We start from the raw sequence: 27,783 nt of genomic DNA, 5'->3' as shown, positions 1-27,783 counted from the left end.
CGGCAAGCTACTGAGAGTATCCTGCCCGCATGATACTCTTGTCAAGCTCCCCCATGGCGTATTTGATATGCCAAATATAGTAACAATAACAGGTCTCATTCCCCCGACCCTGAAAGAGCCTCCAATCATTAGGAAAGATGAGTAAGGAAAGACTGTTAAAATCTTCAGGCTGGAATGAATGGAGATGTTACTGGTGCCTGCTCGAGCAAAGCGATGAGCAATGGGATGACAGTGATACAGTGATACAGTGATGAAAGCGAACTAATGATTGCTATTCAGAAAATATGGCTCTATCTACAATTAGAATGGTGAGTGAAAGAAATTGGAGACAGAAGTCCGCACATACAGAGTTTGTAATATAAATCAAAGGGCCAAAACATATACTTTGCTAGCAACCCACAAGCCTCACGCATGAAGGATACCTATGGCTTCAAAGAATGAATTGCAGGTGATTCAACAAGTCACAAAAGAAGTTTATTATTCCTAATTCTTACTTTCAGATAAATGGAGAAAGACAAATTATCAAGAAATATGCATATGTTTAAAAAAATATTAAAATTACTGTTGACACTGTGAATTCTTTGTTATCACTTATCACTTAACTTCCCGTTAGTCGTCGATTTGCTCGAGTGGGCGCCAGTAACATCTCCATTTGTCCCTGTCACGTGCTAGTGTAGCCCAATGGCATCTGTTCACTCTGGGAACATGAAGAGCCTCAAACTGATCGTTCATGATCTTGACGAAGAAGTCTGACCATCTGGCAGGTGGGCGGCCACGCGGTCTTTTGACATCCCGTGGAATCCAGTCGGTAACAGCTCTAGTCCAGCGGTCGTCTTTAAATATGCCAAAACCAGTAACTACAACTGGTCTCATTCACCTTTGTTAGAAGTACTTTAACTTATTCATTTTATTTTTATATATAATACTTATATCTATTAATGTTATTAACAGAATCTCCTGCCCCCGTGCCAGGTTGTCTTCACCGGGGCCCCCTTGGAGGGGGTGGGTTGAGTTTCCCTCCTCATCCTAAGCAGAACCCTGGCAGCTAAAAAACTCCAGAACCCAACTGCAGCCATGCTCAAGGCCACTCTACATATGCTCGAATGAGCCTCACACATGAAGGAACTGGCAGAGGAACCCAGGTATGCTGGACCCCCGTAGCTGAGATCTCCAATCCTGCTCAGATTGGGACTAGGCTTCTTCCACCCAGATCCCCAGTTTTCCAGTAGCTTGGCAGTCACACCCACAAACTGTCCCAACGCCATGTAATCTCATCAATGATCAAGATCCAGAGACTATAAAACAAAGCTCCCAAAAGAGAGAGACGCAGTATCCCACCTGCATGGCAGAGCTTGGCAAACTACCCATGGCATATTTGATATGCCAAAAACAGTAACAATAATGGGCCTCATTCCCCTGATCCTTAAAGAGCCCCCAATACAGCAGTGTTGGGAAGGACAGGAACAAATGGAGACGTTACTGGCGCCTGCTCGAGCAAATCGATGAGCAACTGGATGACAAGTGGTACAAGTGATTAATGTTTCACACAAGTTTTTCAATACAAATCTGAAAATAAAATAAAACAGAGTGCCTACATAAAGACTGGGTAAAGCTATATAAAGAAATGGTCTGGAGGGCCAAAGAAATGTTATAGCAGGTAGAGTGCTTGCTTGTACCTGGATGACCCAGTTTCAGTACCTAGCACCATATATGGTCCCCTAAGTCCCACCAGGAGTGATCCCTGAGTATTGCCAGGTGTGTTCCTAAGAGCCAGAAAAGATAAAAAAGTTCAAAAAAGAAAATGACCTGAAACAAAATTATAAATGGAATTATAAAAAAATAGCTAAGTAAACGGAAATTTGTAAAAATGGTTATAAATAGTGTTATTAAAGTCATTGTCTGGGATTTACTGAGCTGTTTGTTGCTAGTTGAGCCTTTTGTGTAACTGTTTCACTTACTGAGCTAAGTGTATTTCTATGCTACTTTCCCATCTAACTGCTGTGCTTCCCATCTAACAAGGATGTCAGTTATTGTGGAATTTCCAGGCCACATAAACATCCACACACTCTTTTTTTTTAGATTTTTATTAGTGAAACACCATGAGGTACAGTTGTAGACTTACAAATTTTTGCGCTTGGGTTTCAGTTATACAATGAGCGAGTCCCCATCCCTCCACCAGTGCCCATTCTCCACCACCATGGATCCCAGTATCCCTCCCACCCCCCATACCCCATCCCATCCTGCCTCTGTGGCAGGGCATTCCTTTTTGTTCTCTCCTATTGGATGCTGTGGTTTGCAAAAAAGGCATTGAGTGGCAATTATGTTCGGACTACTTTCAGCATGCATCTCCCATTCTGAGAGGATCCTCCCAACACCCTTTATTTGGTGCTCCCTTCTCTATCTGAGCTGCCTTTTCTCCTAGCATGTGCAGCTGCCCTCCAAGCCATGGAGTAAACCTCCTGGTACTTATCTCAGATATTCCTGGGTGTTAGTCTTCTATTTTGTTACTTTATGTTCCCCATATGAATGCAATCTTTCTATGTCTATCCTTCTCTTTCTGACTCATTTCCTCATTTCGCTTAGCATGATACTTTTCATGTAGTACCACTTGTTTGTAAATTTCATGACTTCATCTTTTCTAACAGCTGCATAGATGTATTGTGTAGATGTACCAAAGTTTCTTTAACCAGTCATCTGTTCTTGGGCACTCAGGTTTTTTCCATACATCCATTGTGTAGATGTACCAAAGTTTCTTTAACCAGTCATCTGTTCTTGGGCACTCAGGTTTTTTCCTGATTCTGGCTATTGTAAACAATGCTATAATAAACAAACAAGTGCAGATGTCATTTCGACTTCACTTTTTTGCCTCTCTGGGATATGTTCCCAGGAGAACATCCACACACTCTTGGCACTCAAGAAACTCTGAAACTGGGACAATTCACAACCCATGGCTGTCCCAAGGGGGTCTCAGAGTTTTCAGCTTGAAGGTCCATGTACCTCACTTCAGAGATTGGCTCATTAAACTGTGAAGCTGGGCCTTGTACACGGTATAGGCTGTGGGATGTGGTTGTGGCTCCATTATGTAACTTAATCCTTTAAAAAAAAAAGCTACGTGGGTTAGACATGAATACCCATATTCACAGATATGTTAACAATTCCGGGTAAGTTTTCAAGATATTATCACAAATTATACAATTTGGCTGAATCTTAAAATATGTGATTTTGAAAGCCTATGTGTTATCTTTTGTGTTAAACCTAACATTTCAATGGAAATGTAAACAAAGGTGAGTTTCAATTCTTCATACATTGATAACATGTTCGAATGACTCAGACTCTGGTGAAAATCTAAAATATGCTGTCGAAAGTTTCAAGGTCTTGAATCATATCTACTGTTGCATAATTGGCAATTATAATGCAACACTTGCTATTTGGTTGAGTTTGGTTTCGGTTTCCCTTCTAGGTAAAATGAAAACCAGGTTGTTTTCCATTCCAGAATAAAAATAGATGACCCTAGCTGAACACATCAAATTTTCCAGGCACTAATCCAAGAGATTCACTTAAATTAGAATTTTTAGTCCAAAAAAAAAATTCCATGAGATATCCGGTCTCATGGATGAGAAAATGGAAATTCAGAGAAACAAGGTAACTGACCCAAATCTAGAAAGCATGTACATGGCAAGTAAGGTGTGTGGCTCCAGAAACTTAACCATGAGACTCTTCCAACTTTCTTTAAGTCTCCTGAAAACATAAGGCTATATGATGTTCAAACACAACTGTAATTCAAGAGAGAGAGAGAAAAAATCAGACTTTCTGCTCCTCCCTACTCAATACAAGTGCCTTCTTCAGAAGCAGTGACAGCCCTATTCCTGAGATACAACAGAATTGGCCTTGTTGGGCTCCTGGTTATCAGAACAGTTTTTAACTCTGGTCAAGTGGAAACTGAGACCATCAGAAATCACTTCTTTGACCTCAACTACATGTTTGATTCCACCCTTAGCAAGTTTAATCATGATGTCAAAGAAAGGCTGAGAACAGAGAACTTGTCATCAAGGAGAGTCCATCTCTATCTTCCAGAAATGAAATCCTGCCAAGATCAAATAGGTTGATACTGGTATTAAATGTGTCTTGGAGTCCACAGGTATCTTCATTATTCTGGAGAAGGCCAGAGATCACCTGAAAAGTAGCACCAAAATACTCTACCTCTTCTCCCTCTGCTGAAGTCCCCATGCTTGTGATTGGCATAAACCCCGAGAAGTAGGACAACTATCTTAAGTTTGTAAGTAATGCCTCCTACGTTAATACCTGCTTGACCCCTGAGCCAAGGTCACCCTTGACATCTTTGGCATCTTGGAGGGACTTACAACCACAGACCAAACCATCCACTGCTATCCTGGACTGTGGATGGTCCCTCAGAGAAGCTGTGGAGAGATGTCTAAGGTGGCCCAGAGCATCATCCCTGCTGCCACTGGTGTTGGCAAGGCTGTGAGCAAATCATCCAAGGGATGAACAGGAAAATGACAAGCATGGTCTTCATGTCCAGGTCCCCTGAAACAAGAGAGGAGTTTAGGAAGTTCTATTTTGTCATGTACCATCCATAAAGTACACTATACCTCCCCCCACCAAAGAAAGGGGAAAAATCTGTAGAAAATTCAATGACTCTAAGAAAACTGAAAAACTACTCTACAAATGCAGCAGTTCTCTGTTTTATTTGAGGGAGATGGGGTTGGACCATACCTGGCAGTGTTAGGGATACTCATAGTGGTGCTCAGGTAAACATGTTATGTCAAGGACAGAATCAGGACTGGCTGCATGTAAAGCAAATGTCTTAATCCCTGGACTATCCCTTGGTCTCTCCAATAATTCTTGCTAGTTAAGAAGCATGTTAGAAAAATAAATCTGACTTTTCTACTCCCTATTAAAAAGGCATAGATTCCCTTGCATGTGGTAGATAAATGAATGAACTAGACAAGAAGATGAACAGGAGCGCAGATAGAGATAGATATGTGGGATACAAATGTGGGATAAATTTGTAAAGCAATATACCAAAAGTGTGTAAAATGTTATAAGCTCATATTACTTCCATTGTCTAAATAATATAGAAATTCAAGAAAATATTGATGTTGAAATGTCAGCATAGTCATAGTACACAAATCAAACTGAACAAGTAAAGGGTAGAGGTGAATCAAGGTACAAATGTCATATGCACATATCAATTTTTTGGGGGGAATAGACACCCAGATCAACCCTTAGGCCTTACATTTGTGAAACAATTGCTTTTCCAAGCTACATCTGACTTTCCATTTAAACTCTGATCTGAATGGGCTCTGACACTGGTGGGCTCTGACCTCATCCCCAAGACACATCCCTTTTCTTCCTTCCTGAGCTCTATAGCAAGAATTGATGGACTGACACCCAGGACAGAAGGAGAGCAGAAGTTTTTCCCAGCTGTGATGTCATATGTGTGCAGGATGGTACCTGATGCCCTGCTATGTGTTGCCCCCGAGAGCCTCTGTAGCAAGGCTGCAGTTTCTGAGCCTCCTGAGAAAAGCAGGCAGAGCCAGACAAAGACAGCTTCAGTTGGAAGTTGGCCCTCTTCCAACTTTCATTTCTGCGAGGACAAAAATCGAAACTGACCTCAGCTGAGAGTTCTCGTCAGAGAAGGTGTGTCTGCGCTCCCGTGACAGTTCACTCAGGCACATATAAGGCGAGTGGTCCAGCGGCGGGCAAGGCATCCTCAGGCTGCAACCAACCATGTCGGTTCTCACGCCTGTGACTCTGGCTGAGAAGCTGCTGGGAGCTCTGGAGTCGCTAATGAGCTTCCTGTGGAATATCCTAGTGTCCCTGAGCTTTGGGCTCAGGTCCAGGCTTCAGAGGACCGAGTGTGGACAGCGGCAGCTGGGAAGGAGAAAAGAAGACTCTGGAGCGGCAGAGGGGCAGTTGGCTCTGCCCACAGTCCCCACCAGCGTCAACTACCACTTCACCCGCCAGTGCAACTACAAATGTGGCTTCTGCTTCCATACGGCCAAAACGTCTTACGTGCTGCCCCTGGAGGAGGCCAAGAGAGGGCTACTGATGCTCAAGGAAGCGGGTAAGTCCCTGTCCCAGCGGGACCCAAGATGCTCAGCTATGGGGATGTGGGTGCAGGAACAGGACTTGGAGGACACTTAGGGTGCTGAGAAACTGGAAGCTTCTCCAGAGTTTTAGTTGAAGATGTCTGGGCACAGTGATAATCTCCTTCTGCTAGAAAATGATTAGGTGAGCATGGCTCTCCCAAGATAGATTTGGGTGGCCCAGTGGTTAAACAAAACAGACCTGCCCCTGTCCTCCTGCCATTTGCCAATGAAGAGAAGCCTAATCAAATGCCACCCAGACCACACAGAACCTGGGCAGATACAGTTTGGGAAGGTTGTGCTACTTTGGGGGGGAGGGGGGTGTCCCAAGAACTCCAGGGATGAACTTTTTTTTTGAAACCGTGATTGAAGAACACTGAAAACAAGCAGAAAGATCTGAACTGGAGGCCTGCAATGTTTGCATTTTTTCAGACCATATCTGTGCGACTCACAAGCAATTTTAAGTCGACAATCAACAACATTATGTCAGTGACTTTGCTCTGGAGATATCTAGGATGAATTTCATGCTATCAGTGACTTGCAGGCACTTTATAGAGAAGCTCAGCACATTAATTCCAACAACACATGGCCTGCCCCATCTCTAGCCATCCCCCCCATCCATATGACTGTCCAGGTCTCCTGTTGCTATTCCTTTAAGGTAGTATGCTTAACTCTATGTACAGCTTTTCCTCACCATGTTTAATGTGTTTATGGAAATCTAATGCAACAGCAACACACATCATGTGTAACTCTGTGGATTTCACATTGTGAGCGTAGTCAGGTAAATAGTATTTAGACTCAGGAAGAAAACACTGCCACACCCAAAGCCACTTGCTCCTTTCACTTATTACCTTTTCCTTGCTGTCAGGCTGACTACTTCCTTGTCTCCTAACACAAAAATGAGTTTGACCTCACAGAGGACCTTCCCTTGTAGAAGATCATGCTGCATGTACTGTTTTGGAGCTGACCTTTCTCCCAATTATATGAGCTCAGTCATCTGCAGCTGATCCAAGTAAAGATCTGTCTTGCACCTTCTCCGAAGGTCTAGAGAAACTCTGTTCTTACCAGGAATATTGTATTTCATCTCATTGTCTCTGCCGTCCCCACTGAAAGCTCATGCACAACATGATGCAACATGTAGTTTATATAGTTTACTGCTTTGCCTCCCAGGTGAACTCTCTTTTTTTAAATTTTATTTTATTTAATTTATTTTTTTTGACTCACCATTTGATACAGTTACAAACTTTCATGATTGTTTCAGTCATACAATGATGGAGCACCCATCCCTCACCAGTGCACATTTTCCACCACCAATGTTCCCAGTAGGGCTGGAGCGATAGCACAGCGGTAGGGTGTTTGCCTTGCACGCAGCCAACATGGCCGACCCGAGTTCGATTCCTCCGCCCCTCTCGGAGAGCCCGGCAAGCTACCGAGAGTATCTCGCCCACACAGCAGAGCCTGGCAAGCTCTCCGTGACGTATTCAATATGCCAAACACAGTAACAACAAAGTCTCCAATGGAGACGTTACTGGGCCCGCTCGAGCAAATCGACGAACAACGGGAGGACCTTTACTTTACTTTACTTACTTTACTTAATGTTCCCAGCATCCACTCCCCTGCCACCCCCACCCCATCTCATCCCCTGCCTCTGTGGCAGGTACATTCCTTCTTACTCTCTACTTTGGGGTGTTGTGGTTTGCAATACAGATACTAAGAGGTTATCATGTTTGATCCTTAGTCTATTTTCAGCATGTATCTCCCATCCTGAGCAATCCATCCAACCATTATTTACTTAATGGTCCCTTCTCCATCCCAAATGCCTATTCCCCCAGCATGTGAGGCCAGTTTCAGGTGAACTCTTTTGCATGGCATGCAGTCCCAGCTTTGTTACCACAGTCTTTTCGGGTGCCAGGGAGTGAACCTATGCCTCCTTCAGGCAAAGCATGTGCTTGTTCCTTATATCTATCCACCCCCTTTTATTTCTGTGTTTTAAACAGAGACAATAGAATAAAGTTTTTTTTGTTTTGTTTTGCTTTGTGGTCAAACCCAGTTGGGCTGAGAGGCTATCCCTGACTTAGTGTTCAGTGGTCTCTCTGCTCATGCATCAGGGGACCATATGATGCTGAGGAACAAACTCAGTCCTTTTGCATACAAAGCATGAGCCCCAGTCCCTTGAACTACCTTTCTGATCCCCCTATTTTTGCTGCTAAGAGCATCAATTATTGATTTAGGATGTAATGTAATCCTCCTTCATGTTAGCACCATTGTATTCTTTGCTTCTTATCTAAAGTTTTAACTATGTCTCTGAATGCTGTTCCTTCAGTTAAGTAGGTGATTTTATCCCCTCTAAACCTACTCTTCATACCAATCCAGGATTAAGCTATTGGCAAATACGCTATCATCTTGCTGTCTCTAATTAATTGCATTTTTTGGGGGGGATGGGGTTATTTTTTATTGTTTGGGGGACACACCTGGTTATATACTCAGGAGTTACTCCTGGCAGTGTTCAAGGGACCATATGGGATGTCAGGGATCTAACACAGGTCAGCTATATGCAAGGCCAACACCCTACTCTCTAGACTATATCTCCAGCTCCCGAAAAAAATATGTGTTTATGTAATTATAATGATTATCACACAAGATTCCTTACATTTTAACTTATAAATAGTGTTTAATTTATTAGTATCCCACTGGAGACAAATCTGAACATGAACAAAGTACTAAAAAGATCTAGGAGGTGTTTGGTATGCCATAGATCAGGATTGCTCTGCCCAAGTTAAGAGAAGAAAAGACCCTACCAGACTTACAAAGACTAAAGGCTCTGGAGTTTGGCCACACTTCCTAGTTCCCTTTCTCTAGGTTTATGATCTTGAATAAATCATTGAATTACTTTAGGCTTCAATTCCTACAACTAAGAAGTAGAATATTTTCTTGCTGGATTATTCTCTTCTTGCTGAATTATTTTAAGAAATAAGTGAGTATGTTCAACACATTGTCTTGGAAGAAGAATGGGGAGATCAGAGGCAGATCAAGAGAAAACTCAAACTTCATGGTTTTTACTGAGAGTTCTTGAATAAAAAGAACTTCTTACTCAGGACCATGTAGGGGAGTATGGGCCAGACACAAAACTGTGGTGTGGATGGACTCTGCACTTCACAGTCCTTATTGTTATTTCCAAGGGAAGAAACAGACAGAGCAGAGCAAGTTGGCCTAGCCTGGAGTAGTTTGAATAATTTCTAAGAACTCTGGACATAGGGTTCTCCCTCGTTGTTCAGGACTGTGTGTAAAGCTCAAGAATGGTGCTTAGTCAATTAAGTCCTGACTAATTAAGTCAGGACTTAATGGAATATTAGAAGAGGAACTGACTAACCTCTAGCCAGGGCCTCAAATTGGGTCAAAACATTGTTTTAGGACCAGAGAGATAGCACAGGGATTAAAATACTTGTCTTACAAATGTTCAACACTTGTTTGATCCCCAGGATGATATGTGATTCCCCTGAGCACAAAATCAGGAGTAAACCCTGAGTACCACTGAATATGACCCTCAAACAACATCAACAAAGAAGTCACCAATTTTAGGGCTATGTTTGAATTCACTTTAATTAATTAGTTCCTTAGCAGTCACACAGTTAGCAGTACAACTTATCATAGTTTGTGGGATGAATAGATTAGCAGAGCAGTTCTTAGAGAAGATTGTGTAGGTATGTCTGAGTCTCTTGCCAGTTTCTCTAGGCTTTTCAGTGTTCACTTGGTGTTCCTAATTACTTTATACCTGTGACTGAATTTGCTTGCTGGTCTTGCTGAAGTTGTTGCATGCACCTAGGAGCACTGAATTTAAAGTTTCCATTTCTCCGACCTGTCCCCCTTCTACTCCATGTGTGAAAAGGTCACTGCTCTGCCTCCAGTCTGGATATGTAGTGTGATGTCTGTGCTCTCAGCATCACTTAGACATTTGAAGTAGACTTTTAAAACTCATTTAGTGAAAACTTCTTACTATTTAAAAGTCCATTCTGGAACTGGCCCACCCTGGTGTGGACCACTAGCCTAGAGCAAGCAGTAAAGATCCTTGTTGAACTGAATTAAAAATGAATTTCAACTGTGACAATAGCATCTATGGAGTTTGAGATATCCTGGGACCACTAGCCTAGAGCAAGCAGTGAAGATTCTTGCTGAACTGAATTAAAAATGAATTTCAACTGCGATGATAGCATCTATGGAGTTTGAGATATCCTGGGCCTTCTACTTAATCACAGTCTTTTTTTAAAAAATCTCATTCCCTCTGATCTTTTCTCCCGTCCACTATAGTGACAGAAACATGATGACATTAAGGAAATAAGCTTATAAAGAAATCACCAGACTCTAACTGATTTATGGGGCCTTGCCAGTCTCAGATGAGGGCCTCCGGGGATGCAGAAACTCAGCCAACTTCCCCAGGGGAGGAAGCCTCTTTCTGACAAGGAACTCATGGATGATGCAAAAGTAAGACATGAAGTAGAAAGGAGGATGCAGTCAATCCTGAAGATTGACACATAGAGTATTACTCCTTGCAGAACTACTGATTACAACTGTAGGTTGGCACATGCAAATCCAAACTTTAAATCATCTTATTTAATTCATGATGTTTCCTCACCACCTAGCGCCCAATTAGTCCCCACCATAATTCCTGTCCAAGACCAAAGAGTTATTATTCTGCAGGACTCCAAGACTGTGTAGTCAAGGACACAGAGCAGAGAGGAGAAACTTTTCACATTGAAAATGGGAAGCAGGAAATGCAAGTTGCTCTCTGCATGTGAGAAGCCCATTTCTGGATGCAGGCAGCTGGTGTCTTCCCAGAGGAAAAGGGACTAATGATGCCTGGGAAAATAAAATGGCCTGAAGGAAAAGCCAAGGACATTGACATTTGGGGGCACTCTGTCATAAGTAAGCCATTTAATGCCTCTGTCACTGTAATGAAATCCTCCTTTTGGCTAATCCTCTCCTTAAACATAGAAAGAAGAAAGACCCGTCAGCCCTTATTTTTTTTTGCCTCCTCCAAATATTAATGAATACATAAATGCACACACAAAAAGGCAAACACCAAGACAGAAAGAATACAAGAAAAATTCAAAACTGCCTAATAATTGCAGAGATAAGCGACTTCACAAATATGGAATAAGAAGAGAATGTCAAAAGAACAGATTATGAGAGTCTGGGAAACTAAGAATGGGGTTTCTAGTATTCAAATTTTGATTGTCTGAAAGATAAAGTCTTAGAAAATGAAACAGCATAGGACATTATTGAAAACAGGTTAAATTCAGTAGGTTCGGTGTGAACATGGCAGAACTTTTTGAAAGAGAAAAGTGAATGTAAAAGAGGGAGAAATTATTGCACGCCTCTTATTCTTGTGCATTAATATGTCCCTTCATATTTGAGTGATGTACTACAAACTGATGAATCTATGGCTAAGGAAAGGATTAGCAAAATGGATGATTTTACTATAGTGACTGAGGGATCAAATTGCGTATTTATGAGTGCCCCCCCAAATGCCAGAAAGGAATACTTATAGTAAAAAAATATTTTTTTTAGATCAATGGCTTTCCAAGTTCGTAAAAATAACCAGGAATGCCACTTAGTTACATTCTCTAAAATTTTAGAATATTAGAAAAAAATTCTAAACATTAGAAAAATTTCTGCAAGGAAAGAAAACTTCTGAAAAGGGAACGCTATGTAAGTTACAAAGGACTAAATGTAAGCATATGTTCATATTTCTGAATAGTCCTAGTCACAAAACATAGAAAATAACAGATAATGTTCTAAAATTCAAATTAAAATGACATACATAGAGTATTACTCCTTTCAGAACAACTGATTATAAATGTAGGCTGGCACATGCAAATCCGAACTTTAATTCATCTTAGAAAATGCATCCCCCCCAAAAAAAATAATGGAGAAACTAAAAGAAAGAAGAGAAAGATTGTTGGACAAAAAATACCAGTGGGGAGTGGAAAGAAAATCCCAGTAGATTTCTGCTTCTCGTGTAGAGTAAAATCCAAGGCTGAGAACTGGCTCATGAGCAACCTTCTAGACTAAATTAAAAGTTGTTCCCCACTGTGCAAATCTCTGGGCTTCTATGTGGCACCTTTCACTTTCAACAATTCTATTATATGTGTAATTAACCTTCTGCATTAAGCTGTATCAACTTTAAAAGAGGGAAGGAAGGAAAACACTTCAGGTTTTGCATTTTTTAAAAAAAATATTAGAAGTTGGAAGACCTATACCTACATCAAACCCTAAAATGTTGTTGATGAGGAAACAAGAGATAGAGGATAATAAAAGATGTTGCTTCTTTTCTGTTGTGTTGAGAAAATATCACTGTCTCCATTAAAGGAATAAGGGGTGACTGTGCATCCACCTTTCCTCTCACAGGTATGGAGAAGATTAATTTTTCTGGCGGAGAGCCATTTATTCACGATCGGGGGGAATACCTGGGCCAGCTGGTGAAGTTTTGCAAGCAGGACCTCCAACTGCCCAGTGTGAGCATTGTGAGCAACGGGAGCCTGATCCGAGAAAGGTGGTTCAAGGAATACGGTGAGCGGCCTGAGAGCACTCGCGTGGTCACTACTGCTGTTACTATCCCTGTCTGTATTGCCTTCATACCTGGGCACTCGACCAGGTCTGCTGGGAACCGGACAGGAAGGGAAAAAATCAGACATACTTATTCTAATGTGTGCATGGAAATTGTGGTGGTTTTCATTCCATAGGCTTAAGTAAGCAGACGAGACAAAATAGATAACAGGTGACATGAGTAAGAATACCACTTCTGACCACTTCAAGATTTCTAATATTAAAACCTAAGGCTTTTTAAAAAAATTTTTTAGCTTAGCCATTGAAGGGGAAAATGAACAAGTTTGCAGTTTGGCAAGTGCTGACATATTGTTCGCTTGCTATAGTTTACTTTTCAAAATGCTATCAGAAATAGAAAATTTTGCAAGCGTCATACAAATTTAGCAATTTGATGAAACAGTCCTTCTTGCCAGTGTTTTGTTAATCATAGGGTATGTTCGCCCTGTGTTAAATATATCAGAACCTCGTGGTGTGTGAGTAGGCCAATTTGGTGAGAGGGAGGAGGAGAGAGGGTTCCAAGCGATTACATTATTAGAAATTATTGTATCCCAAGGCTGCTAAGGTCCTTTACAGCCAAGTTTTATGTAAATATAACAACCTTAGATAATTATCTGGCATTAGAAAGTTATTATTACTGCCATCATCTCAGAAAGCAGTTACAATATGACTCTCAGCATGCAATTTTCTTTACTTTTGGGTTTATGTGGATTTTTTTTAGTCTTGAAATCAAAGGACAGTTGCATTAACTGACCATCTTAAGAGGATTTTCATAGGACATCTCTAACCAAACACCTCCCCCAAATACTTCTTCCTTTAAAAAAGATTGGGCATAATGAGGAGGAGATAAGGAAGCTGTAGTTGTGGGTCTTTGACCATTCAGTGAAGATTAATAGAAAGAAGATCCAATACTTTCAGTGAACAAGTATCGGAGAGTAACCTACATCAATGAATGAAGAGCTAAAAATGAGTAACTCAGCAAAACAGGGACTCGGAGTTTCAAAATATCAGTGTGGAGACCATAATCATAGATAATAAAGATTTAAGGAGCAGTGTGGCCAGAGATTAATTCGTGAGTCTGCTGGGAGTTTGCCTGGTATGTCCTCTACTCCAAGATGGGGTCCACAACACAGCCAGGAGAAGAATCATACTTCGGGTGCTAATGTTCTAGTGTTTAAATGAGAGAAGGGGCTAGATTAATTAATTTGGAAGTGTAGAAGATAGGCAAGCCCACTGCAAGGCAAGAAATGAGAGTTAAACCTGTGAAGATTAGGAAACTTCCTGTCCTCCTCAGAGTGAACAAGTAGATCACCAGCTAAGAGTTTCTCTTGACTTTTACTCTTCATGAACGTTTTGGGAGATTGTTGCATATCCTCAAAGATGTATCAAGAATGTGCATTCTATATTTAAAATATTTGAAAATTTTACAACATTTAAAAACATCTAAATGATTTAAAATTTTAACAAATACTTGGAAATAGTTTAGATGTCATGAGGAGCAGTGTTCGGGGCTATTCATATGGCGACTATGCCTCTGGGTTTCCACCTCTGATTGAAAGGGCTAGACTTGGCTTAGGGTTTTGAGTAGATTACAATATTGTTTTCAAGCTCCCAATAGCAGTTGCAGTTTGGAAATCTAGTAGTGCTCCAAAGATTCTATAGCAAACTATAATCACAGCTAAGGTTTGTTAGATTAAGAGATACAGGGTGAAATAGGCAGATGATCTGCATTGCCAGGGTCTGTGCTCTACCCTAAGATGGTTCCACAATACAGGAGGAGCAGCCCATGCATTGGGGCCATCCCCGAACATTCAGACTCTGATCCAAACCTGTTCAGGTACATACAATAAATCTTCCTTTCTGTGAACTATGTTTGGAGTGTCTTTGTTCCAGAACAGTTAATTTAAAGTTACTTAGATTCTGACACTGCGGTCAAAGTGATAGTACAGAAGGCATAGCACAGCAGTTAGAGCATTTGCCTTGCATGTTGCAGACTCCCAGGTTTGATCTTTGGTATCCGAGCCCTTCCAGAAGTGATCCCTGAGCACATAGCCAAGAGTAAGCCCTGAGCACCAACAGGATATGGCCCCCAAACAAAAAACAAACAATAAACAACAAAAAAGAGTTTGAGGCTTCTGTGCAGGGCTAAACTCTTCTGGTTATGCAATCAGCCAGGGACACTGAAAGTCAAGACCCCCAATAATGACACCAGGTACATCAAGATTCTTGGTAGGCAATTGGAAACTCTTGACAGGCTGATTTGATGTATTTCTTTAGACTAGCTGTATACATCATCTATACAAAGCATATTCTGACACAGAAGTTAGCCATGATTCTGTTGTGATTCCATAATCTTTAGAAATAAACATGCAAGAAATGAGCAAACAGGTCTGCTCTATTAAGCTTCTTATTGGGAGGGGTTTGAGAAGAAACTCTGACAATAGGAGTTTGGGTATCAATAATACAGCAAAGTTGGAGAGGTAACAGAATAAGAAACTAATGTAGGAGTCTCAGCTGATATGGAAATCAGCTACTGCCTGAATATAATTGATAGGTCTCTGAGTTTCTGATTTTGAACTTTAATTTTGGTTTGATTAGAGACCTCTTGTTTAGAAAGAAAACTAAAGCATTTCTGGTATTTTTTCAACATGATATGCTGTTATAAATTTTGTTTATGTTACATTTTAGAATGTTTTGAGTTGTTTACATAGTGGTCAATTTTCTTATTCTGGCTCCAGTTGGTGCTAGATGCTTTGGAGCCTATCAAGATGCATGTGCTTGTCCTTAGTGAGAATGGAGACTATTTAGGACCCTGGGATACCAAGGGGTCTGTGTACAGGTAACAGATGATAACTTACTCAAAATGCATTAGTATACAGTTCAGAACACATGCCCATTTTAATCTTTCTCCAGTTTATACTGAAATGTGAAAGTTATTCATGTGTCTAGCATTATATCAGCCCTCATAAAAATTACTCTATAATTATAAAATTAGAGAAGTTACATAAAGAAGTTTTAGAATCCTGCTACTCCAATATTTGAGTCACTTTAAGAGCTATTTTTTAACAAATTCTACATTGTCAGAAGACATGGAAAATAAAAATCTACTCAAACTGCAAGGAGTTGGCCACTGAAAGACAAGGAGATGAAGGTACCTGTACATAAGAGACAGAATAGTATGGAACAGCAGAGATTAAAAGACAAACAAGAAAGGCAGAAGAAAATGAAATGTTATAAATACCGATAGGAGATAGAGCAAAGTAAAGATCATTTTTATTACCATATCCAGTAACAAATCTACTATCAGGGCTCAAAATAAGTACATGATGGGAGGGCTGTTTATCATCTGGTTGCTCAGCTGAATCTCTGCTTATCTCGGCCTCCTCTGCCTCTTAAACAGTTTTGCCTGACACTGAGTCTATAAATATTTATTTAGACTATGAATCAAATATGCAGATGTTATCATGAAGCAGCCAAATAACTTGGCAAAAAAAGTATCAGGTTTCTTCTACAGAGAAATTTGATGTATGTGATAAGAAAATAAGTAAGTCTATACATGTTCACAAATATGTCTGGAAACAGAAAAATATCCACCTGTCTCAGATGTTACATGATTATAATTGAAAAATTAATGAAAAATAAATCAAAATGTATTGACAAAGAACTTCACACATGTTGAGTTTTGGAAGAGTCAATCATTACCATTTCATGGAAAATGGTTGATTTTTTTCAGGATTACATACACAAATTCCAAGTCTAATTTACACTTCAGTGACTTTTGCGGGTATAAGGAAACTTATCTTTTTAAGCACAAAAACAGAGGTATAAGTAAGATAAGTAAGATATGTTTAACTATAAAGAAACATAAGTAATTGAAAGTGCTAAGTCCCTGGATGAAAATAGTAAGAGTTGGTTATTTTTGCTCAGGTGAATATTTGGATATTCTTGCCATCTCCTGCGACAGCTTTGATGAGCAAGTCAATGTTCTGATTGGTCGTGGTCAAGGAAAGAAGAACCACGTGGAAAATCTTCAAAAGCTGAGAAAGTGGTGCAGGGATTATAGAGTTGCCTTTAAGATCAATTCAGTCATTAACCGGTTCAACGTGGATGAGGATATGAATGAACACATTAAAGCTCTGAACCCCGTGCGCTGGAAAGTAAGTACAGTGCTATTTTTACAGTTGCAGTTAGAGGAGAATTTACAAGAGATTTGCTTCAGTGAAACCTCACATGATAAGGGTGCTGAGAACTTTGCCCTTATAGCTCTGTTCATCTTCAAACAGCATATATTCTCTTTGTCTCAATTTTCCATCCCGAGTGCTAGAACTGTTTCCTGTCTGCCAAACTGTTGTAAAGATATTGGAAACAGAAGTACACACAGTATCAAGAGAGGTTCTAAAAAATATATACATAGAAACCCTAATTGATATTAATCTATAAAAAACTAAAAGTTATTTGTAGTTACAACATATATATCTATTTATATACAAAGGTACTTTTACATATAATGATTTACATATAATGTGATCACTTCATAGTGTGGATTTCTTCTTAAAATATTGCATTATAAACAGGTATTAGTACTTTATAACTTTTGTTATTAGTGAATTCTTTATTGAATTATTCAAAGACATTGGTAGCAAAGCCAACCCCAGGTTGAGGCAAAATTTATTTACCTAGATCTATTCACCAAAATCCTGCTTTATGACCGACTCCACCATCAATCTCCAGAATATCTAAAGTTTTAGTGCATACATGCAACTCCAGTTATATTTAATATGCACAATGGGCTTGTGAATAATTATAAAGTTTTCAACCTTTGGCTGTCCTTCAGAATCTACTCAGGGAATTGCTTTAAAAAGCAGCTTCTTGGACCTCTTCCCAAAGCCACTTTCTCGAAGCAGGACTCAGGTGGGGAGTGGATATCAGCAGAAGGGCTTGCAAGAGCTGTATTGTTAACAAGCTGCCCGAGTGTCCCTCTTTCACTACCAAAACTCTGAGTCTTGACTCCAGGAAAGATGTAAACTCAGTTCTAGTAAGAAAAAAGACCCATGTATGTATACCCAGGTGTGCATCTACATATAATGTAGTCACTTCATGATATGCTAGTATAATAGAAAGAGGAGAAGGGGGTGAATTTTGATTCTGCCAAAGTATCTGGAAGGTTCCTGGGAGAAAGTGGATCTTCTCTTCCAACAGAAGGAGAGAATTCCATGGCTAGGGAATGTCTGATGCAGAAAGTTTATCCAGATGGAAGAGCATGCCACATAGGAAAACTCTTCTAAGGTTGTCTGAGTTGTTTTTTAACCCAATGCCATCATTCAAAATAGAATAAGAGAGATGGGAAAACTGATTATTATAATATTTTCCTGGTGTTACCGGGCAGTGTGTGGAATCAGATTAGAAGCTAGAAATGTTAATTTTTTAATTGTTATATTGAGCTTGAACATTTATTGCATATATAAGGAAGCTAGAATATGATACTCTTTCAGGCTTAAAGGAACTAGGACTGGAACCTAAAAAAAGAGGGTTGAGAGGAAGAACAGAGATTAAGATCCACTAGGACAAGTAGACCAGGGCAAACAAGGAGGCCAAGTTTCCAGTTCTTAGAATTCCTCCTAGAACCATGTGCCTTCAGCGGTGTCCTTTCCTGCAGTCTCATTTCTTTTCCACTTCCTTTGCCATGACTAATTCTTTTTATTCTCCTTTCATCTCTTTATTTATTTAATTTGTTGCTATAACTAATTATTTTTATTCTTCTTTCACTTGTTTGTTTGGGGGCCAAAACTGGCAATGCTCGGGGACACTCCTGGCAGGACTCCAGAGACCTTATGTGGTGCCAGGGATCAAACCTGGGTCATCTGTGTGTAAAGGCAAGCACCCTATCCACTGTACTATCTCTCTGGCCCTTCCTCTTAATGTTTTAAATAAAATTTTTCATGTTTTTTTTTTTAATGGCTCCCGTCACTTCTGTTTTTACTCCAATTTTTCAAACTCCTGCTCTCATTCCTATTTACCCAATTCATCCTGAATTTCCTTTTTCAAAATTCTAACTACTTCAGAGGATGAGAAATAGCTGAGGCCTACTTAGAAAATCGTTTTCTAAGCTTTGCAGGTCATAAATTAATGTCAAAAGATGCCCCTAGATCAAGTGCTCATTCTTCATTCTTTTCTGATTACTCATGTACCTGCAAAAGTGATTCTACCAGGCCATTTCCTCCCTGGGAGGTTACAGGCTTAGAAGCACCTTTAACAGTATCGAGTGCAGTCTTGGTCTGCCTACTAAGGAACTACCTAAAGACTGGGAATGTAACAGCAGAAAAGCTATGCTTTGTATAGAAAGAAGAGAGAGAGGGAGGGAGAGAGAGAGAGAGAGAGAAAGAAAAGCGAAGGAAGGAAGGAAGGAAGGAAGGAAGGAAGGAAGGAAGGAAGGAAGGAAGGAGAGAAAGAAAGAAAGAAAGAAAGAAAGAAAGAAAGAAAGAAAGAAAGAAAGAAAGAAAGAAAGAAAGAGAAGGATGAAAGAAAGAGAAGGATGAAAAAGAAAGAAAGAAAGAAAGAAAGAAAGAAAGAAAGAAAGAAAGAAAGAAAGAAGGAAGGAAAGCGAAAGAAGGAAGGAAAAGAGGAAGGAAGGAAGGAAGGAAGGAAGGAAGGAAGGAAGGAAGGAAGGAAGGAAGGAAGGAAGAGAAAGATAGAAAAATGAAAGAGAGAAAGCAAGTTAGCAAGCAGAGAGGGAGGATGTGAAGAAGGGGAAGAGGAAAGAGAGGGAGGAAGAAAACCAATTGGCATCTATCATCAGGGAGCTTTAAGTCACCTGGGGACCAGCTTCAAATGCAACAAAGGAAGTGCTACCTCAGCCTCTCCATCTCTACATGCAAGCACTCCTCTCCCTCCTAATCCCCTCCCTTCCCTCTTACCCCCTCCCAGCTCTCTTTCAGCTGCCACGACATGACTTTTACAAGAGGTCTTGACATCCTAGCCTGAAAATTCTGGGACCAAAGCCACGAGGGGGAAGCCTGGGTGTGCCTTTATTTGTCTGAGAGATGTTTGAAGAGTCTGCCGCATGCCTCTGCCCCTACCAGAGTGCTCTCCTTACCCTGGGGTAGCCATAGGGGTTCTTTTCCAAAGATGAGGAGAGAAGTCCTGGCAAGATGTTTGTTGCCTCTTGAAGGTTCCCTGGAACAAATATTAAAAAAGATCTTTTGGGGCTGGAGTGATAGCACAGCGGGTAGTTCATTTGCCTTGCATGCTGCCGACCTGCGTTCTATTCCCAGCAACCCATATGGTCCCCCGAGCACTGCCAGGAGTAACTCCTGAGTGCAGAGCCAGGAGTAACCCCTGAGCATTGGCGGGTGTGATCCAAAAAGAAAAAAAAAAAAGATCTTGTGACCAGTGCTGGTGGGCTACATGTGAAGGATCTAAAGAAGCTGGGGCAGGGGGTGGGAGATACAGGTAAACATGGCATAAATTGGAATCAAAGAATGAGATTATGGGGTCCACAAGTAGGACTACGAACCATAGGAAAGAAATCAGGTAGGAAGGGGGCTACACTGGGTGGGTTTGAGGAAGTTGAGAAATGATGCTTCAGTGTCTTTTTGGCTTAGAAAGAAGAAAGTCTGTGCCACAGGACAGTAATGACGGGTCAGTAGAAGCGGTGGAGTGCTCTTCACAAGGCCGTGCCTACACTTGTCTTCTAGGTCTTCCAGTGCCTGATCATTGAAGGGGAAAACTCTGGAGCAGATGCTCTGCGAGAAGCAGAAAGATTCCTCATCAGTGACGAAGAATTCACAAACTTCTTAGAGCGCCACAAAGACTTGCCCTGCTTGGTGCCTGAGTCGAACCAGAAGGTTGTGTCACACACGTTTTGTCATTCATTCTCCACTTAGATCTATTCAAAGCAGGGGTTCTCCCTAGGGCTCCAAGCAATGGTACTGGGTCCCGGTAGCAACTGACCTCCCAGTGTCAGGTGAAGCCGAGAGGCAGGACCAGGTTTGAGGACTTCTGACTCATTGGGACAGTCTCTAGTCTCTGTGCCCACATGCAGATTCTCACTTAGCTGTGATGAGAAAGTCACACGATCCTGCATCTTTAACAAGATCGCCCACGAGGTTCACCATCCCTAGTTCAACTCCACTCAATAGCAGGGTCAAGACTTGACTGTGCTCAGGAGTCAGCAAACTATAGGCCATGGTGCAAAATCAGAATGCATCCTATGAAGGGGTGCAGCACAGGAATAATATCCTTGATAAATAGAAATGATAAGCAATTTGAATTTCAGGATCCATAAGGTTTTAGTGGTATGCAGTATAGTCACTTCAGAAGACTTAGATTGTGACAGAGATCATGTGACTTCCAAGATAGAAGACTTAATCTCTGGCCCTTGACAAAATGAAAGGTGGCAGACCTTTTCCTATAGGGGTAGGTACAGAGGTTTGACAACCCATAGGAGTACAGTCACAATTTTGTGCCTATAGAACGTGTGACTTACTGCTGTTAAGGGAGTTATAATAAAGTTATCTGATAAACTCCCAAACAGTAGCATTAAAAGAGACTCTGCTTTCTGTATTTAAAAAAAAATGAAAAGCAGAGATGGATGGCAGACACAATTCCTGGCAATATAAAATAATAAGAACAGAACTCTTCAGAGCTAAAGGATAGAAGGAAATGGGGAGGGGGGGGGACTTTGTCTGGAGAAGCTTTCAGAAAGAGCCTTCCAGTAGAGGGGCAGGCCTGCAGGAATTTGAATCTGAATGGACACACAAAAAAGATTCTCCTGGGATGTGTGCTGGGTGTTTGAAGAGCATGGATGCCTTTTAAGGGACATAAAAGCTACACAAGGAATACAGGAAATGTTGAATCCATTACTAAAAGAACAAAAACACATCCATATTGTTGGTTATGCATGTGGAAAAATATACTTCAAATTAAATTGTATTTCATTTCTCCATTGCAGATGAAAGATTCCTACCTTATACTGGATGAATATGTGAGTATTTCTAATGAATTATAAAATTACTACTTAAAATAGTTAAGTGGTGGCCAGAGATATAAAAGAACTAAGATGCAAACTAATTATAAAAATAATTAAGTAGTGGTCAGAGACAGTGGCACAGTGAGTTGGGTGTTTGCCTTGCATGTGCACCCCAGTTCTGATCTCTGGCATTTCATTTAGTTCCCTAAGCACTTCCAGGAGTCATTCTTGAGCAGCAGAACGACGAGTAACCCCTGAGGATTACTGAGTGTGTCCCCCCCCCCGCAAAAAAAAGTAGTAATGGTAGCACTGTAGCACTGTCCTCCCGTTGTTCATCAATTTGTTCAAGTGGGCACCAGTAACGTCTCACAACAAATAGACTTATTGTTACTGTTTTTGGCATATCGAATACGCCACAGGGAGCTTGCCAGGCTTTGCCATGCAGGTGGGATACTCTTGGTAGCTTGCCAGGCTTTCCGAGAGGGGTGGAGGAATTGAACCCAGGTCAGCCGCTTGCAAGGCAAATACTCTATCTGCTGTGCTATCGCTAATGGTAGGATTTAATAATCATGGTATAATAACCATATTTGTTTACCTTATCCAGCACATTATATTTATTTTTATTTTTTTGGTTCTGGTTTTTGTGCCACACCCAGCAGTGCTCAGGGCTTACTCATGCCTCTGAGCTCAGGAATCAATATATTTGCATTGTCACTTGCTGACGCTACTGTAAAGCCCCAGGTCAATGTTCCAATTAAGCCCTTAGGAAGCCAACAGTCTGACTCAATCCTTATATTTGCACACTAGCATCCAACCCTCAACCTGTAGAGAGAAACTAAATGGTTCTTCCTTGGTGGCTATGAATGTGTGGATGTCACAGTAAGACAGAATTTAGAGAATGAGTCAGAATCCTCTATTATGCCATCTTCGTCTAGGAGACAGGCAGCCAGGGTATTTTAGGAGGAGGTTATCAGGCTTCCCATTAGCTTTACTAACTGATGGTTCAGGCTTCTCCTTGGCTTTGATGAGGAGTTTCAGTTCCTCTCTAAAAGTCATATATTAGCCTTTTGTTGTTGTTGTTGTTGTTGCTGCCTTGCAAAGGAAAAGGAAAATCCACCCTTTTCAAAAATGGAAAACAATCACTTTTCTCTTTTCCTGCCTCCTTTAGGTTAAGATTCATAAACCTTTGCCAGTACTTTTTTAGCAGAGGACAATAATTCCACTCTAATTTCTATTGTGAAGACATGAGTTCCAGTAAGAACCATGGTTTCATTATGCTTAAACCTAGATTTGAGAAATACTTATTGTGACATTTGGCATTTTGTAATCCTCAAGTTAATGATATTTCACAGAGATTTTATTTTCTTGTTATTGTTCATCTGAGTTTCCTTCATGAAGCATAAATAGAAAGTTTATAACACACAAATGTTCAATATGTGTTTAAGGCACAAAGGAAAATTCAAATAGAATTATTTTTGGAATAAAAATGTTCATGATTATATGGTATTGTAACCAATCTTCCCCAACAAAACCTCTGGTTGCAACACAATTGAAGCACATGGATCCACAACTTTCTCCTTGCACCTAGGAGAAATTAGTGTGTATTGTATTTGTGTATTTTAATTCAAAAATAATAAATGAGAATCAAATAATTCTCGAGATTATTAGAAGGTGTTTGCTGCCATGTTAGCTCATAAAATGTATGAAAATCTATTCCTTCCATTAAGGTATTTAAAAGCCAGGACCCTGGAAAGGGACAATAGCTCAAATGGGAGAGCACATGAGTAACAAACCCTAGATCCTGAGTTTGATCCCTGGTACTGCACATCTCTCAAGCACCGCGTTATGTAGTCACAATGACTCCTGAGCACTGGTGGCTGTGTTTTTAGTGGCCACAGACTACTGCACTGCCTGGCAGAGCAAGCAGGACTACCACTGCATGTGAAGCCTAGAGAAAACAAAACCAAGAAAAACAAAAGCCCAGCCCTTAGCAAAGCATATGACTATTAAACTAATGGGCCAGGAAGATAAAACTGGAATTTAGGTGTTTGCCTTGCATATAACAATCTCAGTTTGATTCACAATGTTTTATTGTCCCTTTTTTCTTTGCTAGCAGAGAGAATAGAACCAGGAATACCTCTGCTCAATCATTGCCGAATATAGCCCAAACAGCCCTCACCCCAGTTCAAACAAACAAAAAAGACAATCTGATATGACTTGTATTTCTTTCTAATCTTACCTTTTTTCTCAAAAGAAGTTGTTACTAATATTTGCTCATGTATATGCATGTACCCATAATTTCCTTCCTGTATCTCTCTACCTCCAGTGTCCTAAATGCACTGTTACCTGCTTCTGTGTTCTTATATTACTCATTCTCCAAAATAAAGCACTGATGTGAATAATTTTGGAAGTCTTTCTGCTTACCACCATCCCCATACTCATACAGATATTACATATCTCCTGTGGTAGATTTATCATGATGTTGATCAAACAATCTAATGTATGTCAATAGCAGAAGTTAAGTAGAGAGATAGGGTGAGATCAGTATTCTTTCAAATTGCAGTTGTCTCAGTTCCCAGCAAATATCTACTTAAACATCAAAAGTGATCTGGGAAGAGCCTGCAAATAAATTATATTTATGCATTCCACTTTCTGTATTGTATTTCCTAGATGCGCTTTCTAAACTGTCAAAATGGACGGAAGGATCCTTCCAAATCCATCCTGGACATTGGAGTAAAAGAAGCCATAAAATTCAGTGGATTTGATGAAAAGATGTTTCTAAAGCGAGGAGGAAAATATGTATGGAGCAAGGCAGAACTGAAACTGGACTGGTGAAGCTGAAAGAGAAACACCTTTAATCTTCTGGAGGGAAAGCCTATTCAAAGAGTGATGTCCTTGTCAATGACAACTCCTGTTGGCATTTCTTAGTCACTCCAAATCTGACTTTATATGGCAAACAGTGTCTGATTATATGCAGTAATTGAACAAACATAGAACTTGGAGGGCTACAATACAAAAATAGGTCAAAAACATTAACTTAACTTATTAGACATTTAAGTGTTTGAGCAGTTTGTCATGGCTTCTATATTGCATTTTGAATTTAATTTTTTTTCAGTTCTTTTATTTGATAAAATCAGTTCTCTTTTGGGCTACCTGAGAAGTCCCATGGAAGAATTACAAAATAGAAGTACAAAATAGCTCCCAGAATTTTTCTTCTGCTAATTGCCATGTCTTTTTCTTTTCTGCTTTTGTACTACTGCAATACTGTATGTATATGTGTGTATATCATATATCTTAATTTTGTTTTGTATTTTGGGGCCACATCTGGTGATGCTTAGTGGTTTCTCCTGGCAGTGCTTGTGAGACCATATAGAATGTTGAGGATCAGACCCAGGATGGCTACATGGAAGGCTGTGTTCTTATCCACTGTACTATCTCTCTGGCCCCCGACTACTACAATAATTTTTAACCATTAATTCAGAAGTAGTCAACAAATGTTTAGAAGAATAAGAAATAATAATCTTACTGTGAGTAACAAGAAGAGACAATTCCTCTACTGGGATTCTCACCTGGTCCCTGCTCACACCAATGAATTCAGAAATGCCAACTATTTCCAAAATTCCATTCCCCTCCCAGATTCTTAGCAAACCTAAGCTATGCTTCCCATTTAACAACAAAGTTGACATGCAATTTTTTGGGGTCATACTGTGACACTGTTACGCAGGCTCTGTCAATTTATTTAGCACAAAAATGTGTTTCTTTGAGTTTCTCTGTAAAGTGTCCGCTTGCTGGATTCGCATAAGCTGGGATTTTCATGTTTGAAAAAGGACCAGAATTTGTGTTTAGAAAATACTGAGTGTTGAAGAGTAGTTTATCTTAAAATTGAAATTTCCACAAAAGAAATTGTAGCACAACATATTATGTCTTAGTAACTCTGAATATCTTGAAATAAGGGTATCTGCAAAATAGTACAACACCAGGTCATCTGTGTGCTTTTCTAGCACTAAGAAATAACTTTAGGGAATTGTCACTAAAAATGGATCAGAAACAAAATCCTCTCCCTGTGGACTTGTCACAAGTAGTTTGTTTTTAACCTAGAAAGCATCTCATTGTCAGGAAAATTGTAATTTCCTATTATTGTTATTTCAAAAAAGCAAAATTTATGGAGAAGTTTTCATGTATTTGACCTTTATCTTACTCGCACTGCAATCCCAGTGTCTGTCACTAGATGGCGTTTAAATGTTGCCTGATTTCTGATTCTGTTCCAAGCGGCAGCAATTTCGTTTTATAATATATTTTCAATATTTGGTGATTTTAAAAGATTTGGGTTTTTGTGATTTTTTTCTCAGAAAAGATTTTACTTCTCAAAGTTTTATGTCACCATTAGAAATGCTCAGGGGTTATTTCTGGCAGTGCTTGGGGGACCATATAGGATTCTGTATCATTTCCCTTGATGGGTTTTTGAGAACATTTTAAGTGATTATAGTATTCATATAAGTATAAATGTAAATCAGATTCATTATTTTTAATTAGCATGAGTACATTCTGCTGATCTTTAGATTGCCCGACAAGAATAAGCTCAATGAAGAAAGATCAATTATATAAAAGTGCTGCATACTGTTTGCTCAACCACTGTTATTCCAAGAAAATCTAATTTCTGAACAAAGAGTCTCTGACTTCAAATGAATTTTTCTCCAGCTGAGAAAAACCATTTCTGTTTCCCCAAAGGGAAATATGGAAGAGAACAAAAACTTGAGATATAAGCTACTTACTTTGTTTGTTTGTTTGGGGCCACACTGGAAGTGCTCAAGGGCTATTCCCAGCAGTTGGGGACCAGGCAGTGACAGGAATTGAACCTGGACCCCCTGCCTGTGCACTATGGGTTTAGCACAATGAGCTATTTCTCTGGCCTGACATAAGCTATTTTAAATATATTTTATACTTGTATAAAATGCAATTCTATACTCCCCCCTCTTCCTTATACACTGTCAAGATACTCAAAATCTTAATATGTAAAATATTTTTCAAAATTTATTTTCCTAAGAGTTAAAGTAGGACTTTTAGCACTAGTGTAAATTAAACTTGGATAATATTAGTTATAAGTATGAGTGTCCATTTTATCAAATATTTTCCTTTTCATTAGGAAGATGCACATTCATTAAACTGAGGTCTCTCATTTTAAGGTAAAAGGTAATGATGCTTTAATTATTGCTTAAGTTTGTATTTTAGCAATAATAATATTTCATCTTCAGAGATTAGAAAGGTTAAACTTACATAGATTACATGTTTGTGTGTGAATCATCTACTGCTTAATGATACATAATGTGATAGTTGTTTTCTTTTAAGTTTGAGGTGGGTAAAGGTTATTGTTCTGAACTATCTGAAATGAGAGCCTTTTTCTCTCTCTGTCCGGAGTTTGAAATTTATAATGGTTGATGAATAAAGAATAATGATACCAAAACAAGAACACAAAGTATGATAAGAATTCATCTCATCCCACCTTTATTCAGGAAGATATATTTAATTGGTTGTGATTCCAAGGAAATTAATTATTTTGTAAAATTTTAAGACTTTTTATTGACTGTGTGTAAAGGAAGTTTCTGAAGAACTGTGTACACTTTTTTAAAAATATGTGATGCTCTTGAGCATTGATGTGATAAACTATTGTAAGATGTTGCAATATATTAAAATGGTTTTTTTTTGTATGCTCCTCCTCTGACAGTGGGTTAATGTACTGGAGTCTCTCCTGAGTGTGTATTTAAAGTGATTGCGTGCTTTTACAAATTGCCAAAGGCAAAGGCAAGTACACTTTAAAAATCAACAAGGTTATCAATAATTCATCAACATGTTTCAGAAAATTCAGGGCAATATGATAGAGTGCAATGAGTCACAAGGGAAAATACTCTGTGTTTTCTAACACAAAATCCAGACACTTATTAGACACTTATTTCTCAAACAAGAGTCCAATGTTCAAAACTAGATCAGGTCAGAGTCAAGGTGAAAGAGTTGATGGGATTAAGCTCTTGCTTGCTTGCTTGTGACTCTGCTTCATTTTCTTGCACCGTGTAATTCCCAGAGCGTTGCTGGGAGCAAGCTCTGAGCCCA

General features: G+C 39.8%; 1 protein-coding gene across 1 annotated transcript; it reads left to right on the top strand.

The window, feature by feature from the left end:
* Positions 1–5,728: 5,728 nt before the first annotated feature.
* RSAD2 (radical S-adenosyl methionine domain containing 2) lies at positions 5,729–27,383 on the top strand. The gene is made up of 6 exons (XM_056127356.1): positions 5,729–6,088; positions 12,516–12,677; positions 16,638–16,867; positions 20,405–20,554; positions 21,661–21,693; positions 24,349–27,383. The coding sequence occupies exons 1-6, from the start codon at positions 5,752–5,754 to the stop codon at positions 24,511–24,513; spliced, it is 1,077 nt and encodes a 358-aa protein (XP_055983331.1). The 5' UTR covers positions 5,729–5,751; the 3' UTR covers positions 24,514–27,383.
* Positions 27,384–27,783: the final 400 nt, after the last annotated feature.

The sequence above is a fragment of the Sorex fumeus genome, unplaced genomic scaffold, assembly GCF_029834395.1.
Source record: "Sorex fumeus unplaced genomic scaffold, SorFum_2.1 ptg000006l, whole genome shotgun sequence".
NCBI classification, from domain to species: domain Eukaryota; kingdom Metazoa; phylum Chordata; class Mammalia; order Eulipotyphla; family Soricidae; genus Sorex; species Sorex fumeus.
The sequence above is the reverse complement of the archived record's forward strand: the minus strand, read 5'-3'. Positions and strand labels throughout refer to the sequence as shown.

What these genes read in the sequence shown, in the direction of transcription:
- RSAD2 (XM_056127356.1), top strand. Translation starts at nt 5,752, where the DNA reads ATGTCGGTTCTCACGCCTGTGACTCTGGCTGAGAAGCTGCTGGGAGCT. An exon ending in TGAACCCCGTGCGCTGGAAA is followed by an intron (nt 16,868 to 20,404) that starts GTAAGTACAGTG and finishes CTTGTCTTCTAG; the next exon opens with GTCTTCCAGTGCCTGATCAT. An exon ending in ACCTTATACTGGATGAATAT is followed by an intron (nt 21,694 to 24,348) that starts GTGAGTATTTCT and finishes TGTATTTCCTAG; the next exon opens with ATGCGCTTTCTAAACTGTCA.